This window comes from Salmo trutta, chromosome 16 (genome assembly GCF_901001165.1).
Source record: "Salmo trutta chromosome 16, fSalTru1.1, whole genome shotgun sequence".
Lineage (NCBI taxonomy): Eukaryota > Metazoa > Chordata > Actinopteri > Salmoniformes > Salmonidae > Salmo > Salmo trutta.
In genome coordinates this window covers 58,253,249-58,270,345 of record NC_042972.1, presented here as the reverse complement: position 1 = coordinate 58,270,345, position 17,097 = coordinate 58,253,249, and the positions used below count along the sequence as shown (strand labels likewise).

Here is a 17,097-nt window from a genome sequence, read left to right as displayed (position 1 = left end):
TTTTATTTTCTAATAAATATTTTAAAATTTATAAAAACCTGTTTTTCTTTTGTCATTATGGTATTGTGTGTAGACTGATGAGGAAAATATACAATTTAATCAATTTTAGAATAAGGCTTTAACGTAACAATCTGTGGAAAAACTAAAGTGATCAAGTCAATTTGCGGGGTTATGGGTTAGTCGAGGTAATTGAGGTAATATGTACATGTAGGTAGGGGTAAAGTGACTATGTATACAGGTTGAAGTCAGAAGTTTACATACACTTAGGTTGGATTCATTAAAACTCATTTATCAACCACTCCACCAATTTCTTGTTAACAAACTATAGTTTTGGCAAGTTAGTTAGGACATCTACTTTGTGCATGACACAAGTAATTTTTCCAACAATTGTTTACAGACAGATTATTTCACTTATAATTCACTGTATCACAATTCCAGTGGGTCAGAAGTTTACATACATTAAGTTGGCTGTGCCTTTAAACAGCTTGGAAAATTCCAGAAAATGATGTCATGGCTTTAGAAGCTTCAGATAGGCTAATGTTTAAATGTATTTGGCTAAGGTGTATGTAAACTTCCGACTTCAACTGTAGATAATAAACAGCGAGTAGTAGCAGCAGCGTAAAAATAGGGGGAGGGTCAATGCAAATAGTCCGGATAGCCATTTGATTAGCTGTTCAGTAGTCTATGGCTTCGGGGTAGAAGCTGTTAAGGAGCCTTTTGGACCGAGACTTCGCGCTCTGGTAGCGCTTGCCATGCGGTAGCGGAGAGAACAGTCTATGACTTGGGTGACCGGAGTCTATGACAATTTTTAGGGCCTTAATCTGACACCACCTGGTACAGAGGTCCTGGATGGCAGGAGCCTTGGCCACGGTAATGTACTGGGCCGTACGCACTGCCCTCTGTAGTGCCTTGCAGTCAGAGGTAGAGCAGTTGCCATACCAGGCAGTGATGCAACCAGTCAGGATGCTCTCGATGGTGCAGCTGTATAACTTTTTGAGGATCTGAGATCCCATGCCAAATATTTTAAGTCTTCTGAGGGGGAATAGGTGTTGTCGTGCCCTCTTCACGACTGTCTTGGTGTGTTTGGACCATGATAGTTTGTTGGTGATGTGGACGCCAAGGTACTTGAAACACTCAACCTGCTCCACTACAGCCCTATCGATGAGAATGGGGGCGTGTTTGACCCTCCTTTTCCTGTAGTCCATGATCATTTCCTTTGTCTTGATCACATTGAGGGAGAGGTTGTTGTCCTGGCACCACACTGCCAGGTCTCTGACCTCCTCCCTATAGGCTGTCTCATCGTTGTCGGTGATCAGGCCTACCACCGTTGTGTTGTCAGCAAACTTAATGATGATATTGGAGTCGTGCTTGGCCACGCAGTCATGTGTGAACAGGGTGTACAGCAGTACAGGAAGGGACTAAGCACACACCCCTGTCTATTGTGCTGTAAGCTACAGTATTTCACAGCAGCCTTTAGAGCCGATGGAAAGCGTGAGTGCCTCTCTTTCAAAACTGTTTTGCTACTTGCCCTTACTTCTGCAAATCAAGAAGTGTGTGAGCTGTATGCAGTTCATCACTCGTGCCTGCAATTTGCCCTGGGGTTATCTAAGGTTACCCTACAGCCTGTCCTACAATTGCTTCAGATTAGAATGCTTTTCACCCACTGCCTTTCTCCTCTCTGGAGGAAGAACAGCTCTATCGTTTTTGTCCAGCACGCACTTTACACATCTATATGGACAGGAGGAGAGTTTTAAGGTGGAGTAACCAGCTTTTTGTCCAGCACCTCCTCACACAAGTAAACCTCTCCGCAGTCCAACCTGTCAACCTTACTGTATGTAGAGTTTGTGACCAACCTTTCTTCACTGAGGGGAAAAATAAATCCCAACAAAAGACAAATGCTGAATTTAATCTAATGTTTAATTCAATTGATATATATAATATGCATATATGGAGGGGTGGTCCAAAGCTGTTTGACCGTGATGTCTCCCTCAGGCTCCTGGGTAAATTAATCATCAGTCTCCAGCATGTGGTGACCTCTGGGAGACTGATACTCCGAGAGCCACTGACAGACAGCAACCACAGCCAGACAAATGTAAGTCAAACATATACACCAGTGGAGGCTTCTGCAGGGAGGATACCGAGAATGAACCTCCACTTCACTGTGGAATGCATTTTTGAAACGTATGATCCTGGTACACACATGCACAACACACACAGGTTTATTTATCTATAAAGGCACTTTTTTAATATACTTCATATGTTCAGATATACATTGAGCTGGACGTACGATACCACCCTGTGCAAGGTGCTGCCGGTGGATGGGAGGGTGAGGAATTCCTCAATGTGGAAGACAATGATGAGTGAGTGAAAGAATAGTATGTAGAATACTGCACCATTTCATCCATCATATTTGTCTACACCTGATAACAGATTGCATGCTCACCGACGTCGTTATGTTCTTCCTAATGTTGATGAATTAATATATCATTATATTTAAAAAATCTTCAAGTCCCATATCAAACTCTCTTCTCATTTTCTCTCCTTTCCCCCTTTCTCAGCTCAGGTTATGTTATCAGAAACTCAGGTTTTGCTGAGCCTAGGTAAGTCCTAGACACTGTAATTGAGATTGTTATTGAGGAGTGCTCAAATTGGATTGATTGATGCCATTCTGAGATAAGATCACATTCAGTGAACTCTAGTCATATGGAAAGTTTCTGTGAACGATTTCTCAAGTTTAGACATTTTGTTCATTTGTCCAGACACCTGTATTTGTATTTCTTATTGTATTTCATATGACAATGATCCAAATGATGATACTCTGACTCTCAGGTTAAAGCAGAGTCTGCGACCCGAGAAACTCGACCGAGAGACCAGGAAATTAGGGCGTGGTCTGGTCAAAACCGGGGACGAGGATGATGAAGACGATGACGAGGATGATGACGATTATGATATATCAGACATGGAGTCTGCCAACATAATGTTCACTCCCATTTTAAGGTGTTTTTTCCCCTCTTGTTTCTGTAGAGGGATTTTTAGACACAGTAGTTTACGTTGAAAATGTTTATATTTTTATGCTGAGTTGTCTGTGTTTTTAGTCGTTGCAGACCTCTTTCAAAGCATGTGCTTGCTGCCACACCCCGAGTACAGAGCTTCCAGGTGAGTGATGAAAGCTATGGAGGAGAAGGCAAAGGACAAGTTTCCCCAAACACCATTATTAAGAGATGCTTATGTCACCCATTAAAAAGCACTGGTTTATGTAATATTTGACATAGTGGGTCATGTCACATTTGACATTGGTGGTTATGTCACACAGTTATGGCACATTTATGAATCCTTGATAGAGCATGACATACAGTCCTAGATGATTTGTGACACAATAATATAGTGATTTTGAAGCCTTTATTAATGCTTGATAAGGCCTTCATAAATTGCACTTAATTTAAAGCGGGACAAAGTTGGGTCCATCTAATCTTTATGATCACACCATTATTTGTCCCATGAAAAACTTAATTCAAGACCAGCATCTTAAAGTCTCTTTTGCTCTTTCTCTCAGGTTAATGTGAATGTATTGGAGGCCCAGAAACTGGTGGGCGTGAACATAAACCCAGCCGTGTACATCAGAGTGGGAGAAGTGAAGAAGAAAACTGCTACACAGAAGTCCACCAACTGTCCATTCTACAATGAGGTGGGCTATTTAACCCTGAGTCTCAGGGGTATAGAATATACACTCAACACCATTTGTATTTGGACGGGCAAGCTAAAATGTTAAATGTGTCTTTATACTCCAGCATTTTGTATGTGAAATCAAATATTTCATATGAGGCGACATTTCAGAATGTCACCTTTTATTTGAGGGTATTTTCATGCATATCTTTTTCACCAGATAATGTTTTGCTCAATAGGAACTGAATGGTGAATAATGTATTGTGCCATTTTGGAGTCACTTTTATTGTAAGTAAGAATAGAAGATGTTTGTGAACACTTTTAAATTAATTTGGATACTAGTGCTACCATGATTATGGATAACCATGAATGAACTGTGAATAATGATGAGTGAGAAAGTTACATAGGCACAAATTCACATACCCCCCCAAAAATGCTAAACTCCCCTGTCATCATTATTCATGATTCATTCATGATTTTTCTTAATCATGACATTATCAGGATTAATTTGTGTTCAGAAACATCTTATCTACCAAACATTATTCACCGATCAGCTCCTATTGGGAAAAACATAACCCAAAACACAACTAAAACAAATTGCAAATGCATAAGTGAATTTATCCAAATACTTATGACTTCTTCAAATGGGGGGACTAGATAATGCTTTCATTTCTAAACAGTAAAACCGATATGTATGAAAATACCCTCAAATAATACCCTCGTATGCAACATTTGATCTCAAATCCAAAATGCTGGAGTATAGAGACAAATAAAAAATGTTTGCTTCACTGTCCAAATACATATGATGTTGAGTGTAATCGAATAAGATAATTTACTTTATATGTGGAGGTATCCAATAGACTTTACGTAAGGTTTCAATTCCCAACACGTTACTTCAATGTTTCTTTCCTCTCTCAGAACTTCATGTTTGAGTTCCAGGAGACACAAGATGTTCTGTTTGATAAAGTTATTGAGATAACGGTAAGTTGTAAAAATAGTTAGTTGTATGTCTGGACTTGACATTTTTGATAATCATAATTTGATTCAATATATATCAGTGTAAAGTGAAAGGAGGTATCTTTGTCCTGAAGCAGCATTTTCACACTGGAACCACACGATCATGGGGTGTGATACATAATGTCCTGGGCTCACTGAATCAGTTAAGATAATGTAATGTTATCCTTGGATATACTGAGCCTTTGTTTTAACACATAGGTTGTTCACAAAAAGATGCTGGGATTTATGATGACACTTATCGGCACCTTCAAAATTGACATCAGCACTGTCTACAGTCAGCAAGGTAAACAGGATATGACACAAAAACTTGGAAGCATGTATAAAAGGGAAGATAAACTCTTTGGTGCCCTGATAAGACTATGATTTAAAGGGAATAGTCCTTATTCTTTCAATATTGTAATTTTAGGGAGTTGGGATAGTCATTCATTTTGACATCACTATTCAATAGAAATATCAGCCTTGTATTTTTGTACTCATAAAGAAGTATCTCTTTCTGTCACAACAGATCACAGGTTCTACCAGAAATGGGCTCCCCTTACTGATCCCAGTGACACCCGGGCAGGGATAAAAGGTTTCGTGAAGTGCACCTTGAGTGTTGTGATGAAAGGAGACGCAATGGGAATGCCCAGTTTGCCTCCTTTAGGCAGTCAGAACAATGACATTGAGACGTAAGTCATAGCTTTTTCTTGAAGGAACCTCCTAAGAAAAATGCTTAACATTTTATTAGCCATGTAGACTACTCCTTGGTGGGTGGTGTTTATAACTCACTTTAAGCTAAACTCAGCAAAAAAAGAAACGTCCTCTCACTGTCAACTGCGTTTATTTTCAGCAAACTTAACATGTGTAAATATTTTTATGAACATAACAAGATTCAACAACTGAGACATAAACTGAACAAGTTCCACAGACATGTGACTAACAGAAATGGAATGTGTCCCTGAACAAAGGGAAAGGGGGGGGTCAAAATCAAAAGTAACAGTCAGTATCTGGTGTGGCCACCAGCTGCATTAAGTACTGCAGTGCATCTCCTCCTCGTGGACTGCATGAGGGCTCTCCGGGCTCTTCGCTGGCCATGGCAGAACACTGACATTCCTGTCTTGCAGGAAATCACGCACAGAACGAGCAGTATGGCTGGTGGCATTGTCATGCTGGAGGGTCTTGTCAGGATGAGCCTGCAGGAAGGGTACCACATGAGGGAGGAGGATGTCTTACCTGTAACGCACAGCGTTGAGATTGCCTGCAATGACAACAAGCTCAGTCCGATGATGCTGTGACACACCGCCCCAGACCATGACGGACCCTCCACCTCCAAATCGATCCCGCTCCAGAGTACAGGCCTCGGTGTAACGCTCATTCCTTTAACAATAAATGCGAATTCGACCATCACCCCTGGTGAGACAAAACCACGACTCGTCAGTGAAGAGCACTTTTTGCCAGTCCTGTCTGGTCCAGCGACGGTGGGTTTGTACCCGTAGGCGACGTTGATGTCTGGTGAGGACCTGCCTTACAACAGGCCTACAAGCCCTCCGTCCAGCCTCTCTCAGCCTATTGCGGACAGTCTGAGCACTGATGGAGGGATTGTGCGTTCCTCCTGGTGTAACTCGGGCAGTTGTTGTTGCCATCCTGTACCTGTCCCGTAGGTGTGATGTTCGGATGTACCGATCCTGTGTAGGTGTTGTTACACGTGGTCTGCCACTGCGAGGACGATCAGCTGTCCGTACTGTCTCCCTGTAGCGCTGTCTTAGGCGGCTCACAGTACGGACATTGCATTTTATTGCCCTGGCTACATCTGCAGTCCTCATGCCTCCTTGCAGCATGCCTAAGGCACGTTCACGCAGATGAGCAGGGACCGTGGGCATCTTTCTTTTGGTGTTTTTCAGAGTCAGCAGAAAGGCCTCTTTCGTGTCCTAAGTTTTCATAACTGTGACCTTAATTGCCTACCGTCTGTAAGCTGTTAGTGTCTTAGTGACCGTTCTACAGGTGCATGTTCATTAATTGTTTATGGTTCATTGAACAAGCATGGGAACAGTGATTAAACCCTTTACAATGAAGATCTGTGAAGTTATTCTGATTTTTACGAATTATCTTTGAAAGACAGGGTCCTGAAAAAGGGATGTTTCCTTTTTTTCCTGTGTTTATTACTTGAATTCATTGGCTGATTTCCCATTTTATTTTTCTTCTGCCCGTATTGTTCATTCATTCATTCAAAAAAAATATTGATGTAGGAAAGCTTTAACTGCTCACTATTCCTGGATTTGCCTTTCTTAATTGCCCCTGAGGGGATAAGTTAAGTTGTATTGATTTGAATTGAAATTGGGCTCATGTTGCTTTCCTCTCTGTGTAGGAACCTGCTCTTGCCCAAGAGAATGCCAATGGAGAGGCCCTGGGCTAAGTTCCTGGTGAAGATCTACAAGGCAGAAGGTTTACCCAGTATGAGCGCTGGCTTCCTGGGTAGCCTCTCTAAGATGATGGGGGACAAAAAGGTCTTCATTGACCCTTACGTGCAGGTCACATTCGCAGGCCAACAGGTACAGGTGCAGGTTCTTTTAGATGTTGAATAACAAGGTTTTGATCAATTCCATTTAAATTCAGTCAATTCAGGAATTAAACGGAAATTCCAATTCCATTTTCGTCATGAGGAAAATTTACTTCCTGAATTGACTGAATTTAAATGGAATTGACCCCAATCTGTTGGATATATGCTAGAAATAAGGTATATCAAACCAATTTCGGTCGCATTCATATAACAATAGTCTATAAAATGGTTTTGTTGGTTTTGTGTATTCAGTCATTAGTGCAGGGTTTTCTTTGTTGTGCCAGTTCACATGACTAAATACTGTAGTATACAATTATTTTTATTTAACCTTTATTTAACCAGGGAGTCATGGCCTATTTTGCAGATGAGCCCTGTATTTAAGTATTCACTGTACTGTTTTTGCTGTACTGTAGTGTTTATATATACTATAGTAATTAATGTAGTGTTTTTGTAGTATACTGTAGTACTTACAGTTAAGTTAACAGTTAACTATAGTATAAATAATTATTAAATAAATGAAAAAAGAAATAAAATAACTTTTTATTTATTTTTTATTTTATTTCACCTTTATTTAACCAGGTAGGCAAGTTGAGAACAAGTTCTCATTTACAATTGCTACCTGGCCAAGATAAAGCAAAGCAGTTCGACACATACAACAACACAGAGTTACACATGGAATAAACAAACACACATTTACGTCATTTAGCAGACGCTCTTATCCAGAGCGACTTACAGTAGTGAATGCATACATTTCATAAATGTTTTGTTCCGTACTGGTCCCCCGTGGGAATCGAACCCACAACCCTGGTGTTGCAAACACCATGCTCTACCAACTGAGCCACACGGGACTACATACAATCAACATACAATCAATAATACAGTAGAAAAATAAGTCTATGTACAATGTGAGCAAATGAGGTGACATAAGGGAGGTAAAGGCAAAAAAAGGCCATGGTGGCAAAGTAAATCCAATATAGCAAGTAAAACACTGGAATGGTAGATTTGTAGTGGAAGAAAGTGCAAAGTAGAAATAGAAATAATGGGGTGCAAAGGAGCAAAATAAATAAGTAAATAAATAAATACAGTAGGGGAAGAGGTAGTTGTTTGGGCTATATTATAGATGGGCTATGTACAGGTGCAGTGATCTGTGAGCTGCTCTGACAGCTGGTGCTTAAAGCTAGTGAGGGAGTATATACTATAGTGTAAGTAGTCTAGTGTACCTGTAAGTAGGTTATGGACATTACTGTAGTATATACTACAGTGATTTTTTGTGTGGATATTCTACAATATACTGCAACATTCTATAGTTTTTATTTTTGTATTTTTTATTTAACCTTTATTTTGACAGGGAGTAAATGTTTTATTTAACTAGGCAAATCAGTTAAGAACAAATTCTTATTTACAATGATGGCCTAGGAACAGTGGGTTAACTGCCTTATTCAGGGGGAGAACAGATTTTTACCTTGTCAGCTCAGGGATTCGATCTAGCAAACTTTCGGTTACTGGCCCAACGCTCTAACCACTAGGCTACAACTGTTTCCTGTGATAAAAGTGCATCCAAGGGTTTAAGATTAAAAGCAGCTGCACTTCGATAAATAGTATCACCATAATCAAGACCAGGTAGAAAGATTGACTGCACAATCTGCTTCCTGCTGACTGGAGAGAGACATCTGTTTCTGTAAAAAAAAAAAGCCACTTTAAATCTTAGTTTCTAAACAAGCTCAGTCGTGTGTTTTTAAACAATAAATCATTGTCAATCTACATACCAAGGCATTTGTATGCAGGGACTCGTTCGATTAAAGAACCATCCGATGAGTAAAGATGTAATCCAGCTGAGACAGTCTTACATGACCTTGAAAACAACGTATTTGTTTTGCACATATTAAGTACGAGTTTCAAATCAGTAAGGGCTTCCTGCACAACTGCAAAATCGGACTGTAGTCTTGTCACAGCCAGGTCAGCAGTTGGGGAAATTGCGTACATAATAGTATCATCTGCATATAGGTTCAATTACATTTTGATTGACCAATAGCATTTATATAAAAAATGAAAAGAAGAAGTCCTAGTTTCAACGCCACGAAACACCTTTACGTACTTCAAGAAATTCGGACTTAAAGGAAAATTCCACCCAAAACGATCTTTTGGTATTTGTTTCATTAGTCCATTGTTGACATAGTCCCAAAATGTTTAGCTTGTCAGCAATCAAGTTTTCAAAAGAAATAGCAAAAGATTGTTTTGGGTGGAGTTTTCCTTTAACCCCATCAATCACGATGGCGTGAGTTCTGTCACTAAGATAATCATGAAACCATTAACATGTGTTGGAGCTCAGGCCTATCGAGGACAACTTATTTAATAAAATGTTAAACAGTATAACATTTTGACAGGTCCACAAACAAAGAAGCACATTTAATTTTAGTGCCTAAAGCATTGACAAGATCATTAACAACTAAAGTGATTGCTGTAATAGTGCTATGCCCAATGCCTAAACCATGATTGGTTTACATTCAAAATAAATTTCTCAGATAAAAAAGAGAAAACTTGTACATTTACCAAGGATTCAAGAATCTTAGCTAGACAACGAAGCCTTGAAATGGGGCTATAATTAGGGCCCCGAGTGGCGCAGCAGTCTGAGGCACTGCATCTCAGTGCTAGAGGCGTCACTATAGACCCTGATTCAATTCCAGGCTGTATCACTCCCGGACATGATTGGAGTCTCATAGGGCTGCGCACAATTGGCCCAGCGTCGTCCGGATTAGGGTTTGGCCGGGGTAGGCTTTCATTGTAAATAAGAACTTGTTCTTAACTGGGATGCCTAATTAAACATAATGGAGTCGCAGCACAAGAGCTGATTTCCATACTTTTGGAATATTTCTTGATAACAATGTAAAATAAAAAATGTGGGTTATTGAGCCAACATTGATGGGCGTTGCACACTTAAGCAGACCAGGATCCAATTTGTCAATAGTAAGTACTACACATGAACGAGGGACACTACAGTGTGTAGTATAGTATTCTACAGTATACTACATACTTCTCTAGTAAGTATAGGGGTATTATATACTAAACTGTAATATTTTTTAATATGGGATGTCTCTTCCTTATTTGAGTTCCTCTCACCTATACCCGCCTGGTCTCGTATAAGCCATCCATGTCCTCCCTGTGATATGCTTGTGTGTTTCTATGCCTTAACTCCCAACAACACTCACTCTTACAATACACCCATTATTTGTTTACTGGGTTGTGGTCCCTTTATTTGTACAGTACACTCTGTCTTTCCTGGTTAGGTAATGGCAAACACACCACTGTTTCCAAACAAATGGAGTGTGTCACCGTGGCTGCCTTGTCACCTCATTCACATCACGGCACAGCCCTATATTTCCTTTACTGCATTCCTTCTCTTGATGTACTGTAAGAATAGGGATAGAATTACAATAGCACTAAACCGCTCTCCGGCTTTTGGGAGTTTTTTAAATCAAATAATTAACCTTTATCTAAAATGAAATTAGCCTGATTTTTATAATTTAACTGTAAGACCTACAGTATGTGAATTTATCAATGGACTGCTTCAATTGAGAAATACTACTTTTTATCAAAGGGTGAGACGTCAGTGGAGTCCAACACCAACACTCCTGAGTGGAATGAGCAGATCTCTTTCATCGAGCAGTTTCCTCCCCTTGCCCGGCGAATAAAAGTGCAGATCCTGGATGATGCCAACATTGGCGATGTGGCAGTGGGGACACACTTTCTTGACCTGCAGCAAATCTCCAATCCCAACAGAAATGGTAGCGTCTGCAGCAGAAGACCTAAACTCTCCTTTTAGCAGACTACTATCGACATAGCTTCGGACCACAAGTAGGATCCTGACCACAACTAGGATCTTGATGGGACTTTGGGCTTAGATGGATCCTAGTTGCGTGAGGTTCCAGTGCCTGCCGTCTGAAATCAATACAGACCTAAAGTGTGAACGCTTTCATCCCCCCAAAAATCCCTTCAACAAAGGCATATCCATAATCTCTAGGAACAATACTTACCACCAGGCAGTTTTAAGTTGTCAGGCTTGAAAATCAGTTCAGTTCGCTACCCAAACCAGATCAAACCAGACACATCTGGTTTCAAGTGGCCAAGTCACGTCATGTGATCTGCTACTGCGATTAGTGGACGCACTGGGAATTAGACATGAGATCTGATTACATCAGTGAAAAGGTTATGACTTCAGCTTTTCATCTATGTACTGTAATTCCTGTAATATGAAAAATTAAGGCATAGCTTGTTGTACAAGCCCTACACCTATGGGAACTGTGCATGTTTAGAGCGCCACCATTAGTTAAAAGATGTAACTTTTTTCTCTCTTAAAAAAATCTATCTTGATGGAATATTTTTTAGAATCCGAAATTATACTTTTGTTACATTGTTTGCTAGCTCAGCTGGTTAGCTAGCTCTCAGTCTTATTGACCACCCAATGTTGCTAACGCTAGCTAGCTAGCCAGTTAATATAACTTATTTAAAAAAATGTATATTAGCTAAGTTATGCATGTTATGAATACAACTCTTATGCGCTGTCGACATTAGGATACGATTTGAGAGTCCCAGTTATCTCCAAAAGTGGTTAGTAACTTTGGCTGCATGCTGACAGTGCATTCAGAGCCATCCAGTGGCTAGCCACACTACAACCTTCAATTAAAATCCTTCATTTAAAATCCACCTGTATATCAATCTAAGTTGCATAATAAAAAAAATCAAAATCTGTCAATTTAAGATAGAGATGTCAAGGTTTTTCCATTGGCAATCCACCACATCCGCCTATGTCGTCCTTGCGCCTGCGGTGGAAGGTGGTTGAGCTACAACACTGATTGTCAGACCATGAGACATCCTGAAAATCGGTCTTCTCACGAAAACGTCCTTAATATCCGAACGGTTTGGCTCTACGACCCCCACAAACGTCACAAGACTCATCTGAAGGTAACCCATACAAAGGAATGAAACGATTGAGGTAAATATGGGGTTAAATATGTGTCCAAAAAAGCAAAAATATTATCTGAACCTTCTTAGATCTCCTAGATATAGGACAGACACTTCAAAACCTTATTTCGTATAATACATTTTTTTACTGTCTTTTTTTCTCCATTTATGAATGTGCTATTCAATATGTTTCTATCAGCCATAGTAGTAAAGAGTCAAATTCAATATTTTATCAAATATTTTAGTTTAATACCTAAAGGGGTTCTAAAATTCAAAATCAAATGGCTAAATGATCCATGTTATGACCATCTTAAAACAATTCCATACTGTATGTTAGCTTAGTACCCCACACCTCCTCCAACGGCTTATACTTTTAGTGGTTTTAACCAGGATCCCGTGGAATTGTAATGATAGTCCATCACAACATATCCGAGAGTCTCCTGATTACCAAGGGGTAGTGTTTAATTGAATTGTGTATTAAAAACACAGTTTGAGATCAATGTGAAGGGATTTTGCCAGTGGTTCACATGGGGATATGGGCTTCCCGGGAAAATGTTGACCGAGGTTGCAACAGTAACTACGGTGGCCGGGCCTTAGAGAATGGTACATATTGTATAAATTGCAATTCATAATATATTGTTCCAATTGCAATTCGTAACATATCGTACAAATTGTAATTCATTACATGTCATATGAAATGGTTGATGGACATCCGCAAAATGAATGCATGGTATTTAAGTCAGACATTCCAACCTGTCTCTTTCTGCCCTAGATTTACTATGTTACCTCTACCCATGAGTCCAGGTTGGTATTTAAGTCAGACATTTCAACCTGTCTCGTTATCAAAAGTTTAGACACACCTACTCATTCCAGGATTTCTTTATTTTTTTAAAACTATTTTCTACATTGTAGAATAATAGTGAAGACATAAAAACTAGGAAATAACACATATGGAATCATGTAGTAACCAAAAAAGTGTTAAACAAATCAAAATATATTTTATATTTGACATTCTTCAAAGTAGCCACCCTTTGCCTTAATGACAACTTTGCACACTCTTGGCATACTCTCAACCAGCTTCATGAGTAATGCTTTTCCAACAGCCTTGAAGGAGTTCCCACATATGCTGAGCACTTGTTGGCTGCTTTTTGTTCACTCTGCAGTCCAACTCATCCCAAATCATCTCAATTGGGTTGAGGTCGGATGATTGTGAAGGCCAGGTCATCTGATGCAGCACTCTATTACTCTCCTTATTGGTCAAATAGCCATTACCCAGCCTGGAGGTGTGTTGGGTCATTGTCCTGTTGAAAAAAATAAATAAATGAAAGTCCGACTAAGCGCAAACCAGATGGGAGGGTGTATCGCTGCAGAATGCTGTGGTATCCATGCTGGTTAAGTGTGCCTTGAATTCTAAATAAATCACTCACAGTGTCATCAGCAAAGCACCCCCAAACCATCACACCTCCTCCTCCATGCCTCCCGGTGGGAACTACACATGCGGAGATCATCCGTTCACCTACTCTGCGTCTCACAAAGACGCGGCGGTTGGAACCAAAAACCTCAAATTTAGAATCATCAGACCAAAGGACAGATTTCCACCGGTCTAATGTCCATTGCTCGTTTTTCTTGGCCCAAGCAAGTCTCTTCTTTTTATTGGTGTCCTTTTGTAGTTGTTTCTTTGCAGCAATTCGACCATGAAGGCCTGATTCACGCAGTCTCTGAACAGTTGATGTTGAGATATGTCTGTTACTTGAACTCTGTGAAGCATTTATTTGGACTGCAGTCTGAGGTGCAGGTAACTCTAATGAACTTATCCTCTGCAGCAGAGGTAACTCTGGGTCTTTCCAGAGCCAGTTTCATCATAGCGCTTGATGGTTTTTTAGACTGCACAAAGTTCTTGAAATTTTCCATATTGACTGACCTTCATGTGTTCAAATAATGATGGACTGTCGTTTCTCTTTGCTTATTTGAGCTGTTCTTGCCATAATATGGACTTGGTATTTTACCAAATAGGGCTATCTTCTGTATACCACCCCAACCTTGTCACAACACAACTGATTGGCTCAAACACATTAAGAAGGAAAGAAATTCCACAAATTAACTTTAACAAGGCACACCTGTTAATTGAAATGTATTCCAGGTGACTACCTCATGAAGCTGATTGAGAGAATGCCAAGAGTGTGCAAAACTGTCAAAGCAAAGGGTGGCTACTTTGAAGAATCTCAAATATAAAATCTATTTTGATTTGTTTAACACTTCTTTGGTTACTACATGATCCCATATGTGTTATTTAATAGTGTTGATGTCTTCACTATTATTCTACAATGTAGAAAATAGTAAAAAATAAAGAAAAACTCTTAAATGAGTAGGTGTCCAAACTTTTGACTGGTACTGTATATCATAAGGTAGGCCTACTGGGGATGTTAATCGTTGTTGACTCTTTAACCTTAACTCCTAACCTTAACCCCGAATTGTAATTCCTAACATAACATAAGAAATGGATGATGGACATCCACAAATTAATACATACCATACAATGTCATTCTAATTGGAGAGTCCCGGATTTACATTTACTATGTTACCTAACCCTGAGTCCAGGTTGAAATTCCAGCAAAATTTGGAGAGGACAGTTAGCTGGCCTAACTTCTTACAAAAAGTGTACTTCTGACTAAGAGCTACCATAGTAAGTACATAGCCATTTTAGACTGAAAGACAAGTTCATTTTGTCAAACTTGTGAGGCTCTCCATGCTCATTAGTTGCTCATTCAACATATTTGCTGCTACTTTACTCAATCCCATTTCAAACGTCTCCATTCCTAACTGTTTTACATTCCCTGAGACCAACCAGAAATATTTCCTTGGCTAAATATTCCCAGATTTTCATAAAACAGCCACACGTGGTCTCTCGTTTCTGTATCACCACATTTTGCGCAAGGCAAAATAGTAGCACTTGGTGCTCATCAATTAGCTTGTTTGGTGCAGCAGGAGCAGGGGTGTAGTGCTGCAGGGGTGTAATGCTGCTGGAGCGCACTACACCCTCACAATGGTGCTCGTTTAGTAAAGTTAGATCAAAGCTGAATCAGTGTCTTGGAAGATCAAATAATGATTATTAGTATTCTACATAACAGAAACACATACAATAGCATAGTCTTACTGTTACACCAAAACACCACCTCATTTCTAATAATATTTTAGGATGGTTAGCCGAATAGTCAAAAAATTATTCTCATGCGTCCAAAACTCAACAGCGCGTGCCACTAGGCAGAATGTGCTTTAATTTAAACAAAATACATAAAGGCTATATAGTTTGTTCACACCATCTTCTCTAATTGGCTTACAAAACAGTAATTCAAGAAGATCTAAATGCATATTCCCATAAAAATGATTGAGATCAAATGATTGGCATGCAGATGTAGCTTGGTTGTTTCACAGCAAAACGTGAAGAATTATCATTTTGAAATTCGGTATGCCTTATTTGGGGTTTGAGGGTATCTTATTATTTTTGTCTATTTTTTTACTATGTTTGGGCATAGTCAGACGTTACAATATGTGTATGCATTTTATGCATCTTCCAAAGGGGGAGTGCTGCTTCTAAAAAGGATTCATGTTGGATAAACTGGCCCACGAATGTCCCGCAATATCATCCTGTTGTCCCCCATCTGGGTATTTTAAATGTTGTCACCCTAAATTAGTGAGATATTTTATTTAAAACCTAGACTTTCAAATATTTTATTCCCCAACATGGGGATAAAAAATAAATAAATAATAATAATAATAAATTGCTTTTCTTTGCCTGCTGTTGCTCTAGCTCTGTAATAGTCAAGTTGTGGGTGACACCTGTATCAGAATCCCACGGTTCTTACCTTTCTAACAGTACTAAGCATGTTTTGATACGACTTATATAATCTAAATGTATCTAATGTGTCAGAGTTTAACATGTTGCCTGGTGGTAAGTATTGTTCTTGGAGATTATGGATATGCCTTTGTTGACAGGAAAAGTTTTTGGGGTGAAACGGTATACTTTAGGTCTGTATTGATTTCAGACGCCAGGCACTGGAGCCTCACACAACTATGATACATCTAAGCCCAATGTCCTGTCAAGATCCATTTTGCGGTCCGAAGCTACAATCGACAGAATGATAAAGGTTTTTCTTGGGGGAAGGGATTTACTATAAAAATATAGGAATTGTCTTAAGTAACACTTACCTTATAATAACTTCTTTATAATGCTATGCATGCACAACATGGGTGTTTATAACTGCTGCTAAAGATGTATAATCAGGGGTGGAAATGGGAAGAAATGACTCTGGGAACCAATTCTTACGAATCAAAATTATTTCATGGTGTTACCATCTTTGGTCCTGTCTATTACAAATTTGATGTAAATATCCATCTGTGAATTATACTGTATCTCTCAGTAATGACATTATCATTCCCCTCTCTCTGGTGTGGTCTCCCTGGGTTCATCCTTTCCATCCTCTCCAGGGTTCAACCCCACCTTTGGCCCGTCCTGGATCAACCTGTACGGCTCCCCTCAGAACTCTGCCCTGGGCGACATCCACCAGGTTCTGAACGAAGGTCTGAGCGAGGGCATCTTCTACCGGGGCCGCATGCTGCTGTCTCTCAGTGTGGAGGTCTACTCCTCCCCCAACACTGTTGCCGTGGAGAACAGCAAGGCCACAGCCGGTGCCAGGAGCGCCCTTAGCAAGCTCTCCCTCAAGAAGAAGAGTCGGAAGTCCAAGGAAAAGAAGCAAGAAGGTAGCAAACAGTTATTGCGCAAGTTACAATGGTTGTTGTATTTTGGATTGCAGTGTAGTATGTTGTTAGTGTGTGATGTTGTTTTATGGTATAGTGCAGTGCCATCAGTTAATAAAGGCTAAGTATAGGAAGGGATAGGTTGTTCTGCGAGCTTTGGTGATTTG

The 17,097-nt window shown here is 39.8% G+C and overlaps 1 protein-coding gene across 1 annotated transcript in view; it reads left to right on the top strand.

Annotated features, from left to right (window-relative positions):
• Positions 1-17,097, top strand: part of fer1l4 (fer-1 like family member 4) — a 98,875-nt gene that overhangs the window by 15,970 nt on the left and 65,808 nt on the right. Inside the window, exons 4-15 of the mRNA XM_029695094.1 lie at positions 1,993-2,092; positions 2,266-2,360; positions 2,559-2,600; positions 2,830-2,997; positions 3,096-3,156; positions 3,554-3,685; positions 4,582-4,644; positions 4,879-4,963; positions 5,186-5,348; positions 7,025-7,208; positions 10,812-10,998; positions 16,661-16,933. Coding sequence (XP_029550954.1) covers positions 1,993-2,092; positions 2,266-2,360; positions 2,559-2,600; positions 2,830-2,997; positions 3,096-3,156; positions 3,554-3,685; positions 4,582-4,644; positions 4,879-4,963; positions 5,186-5,348; positions 7,025-7,208; positions 10,812-10,998; positions 16,661-16,933 — 1,553 coding nt within the window. The remainder of the gene's footprint in view (positions 1-1,992; positions 2,093-2,265; positions 2,361-2,558; positions 2,601-2,829; positions 2,998-3,095; positions 3,157-3,553; positions 3,686-4,581; positions 4,645-4,878; positions 4,964-5,185; positions 5,349-7,024; positions 7,209-10,811; positions 10,999-16,660; positions 16,934-17,097) is intronic.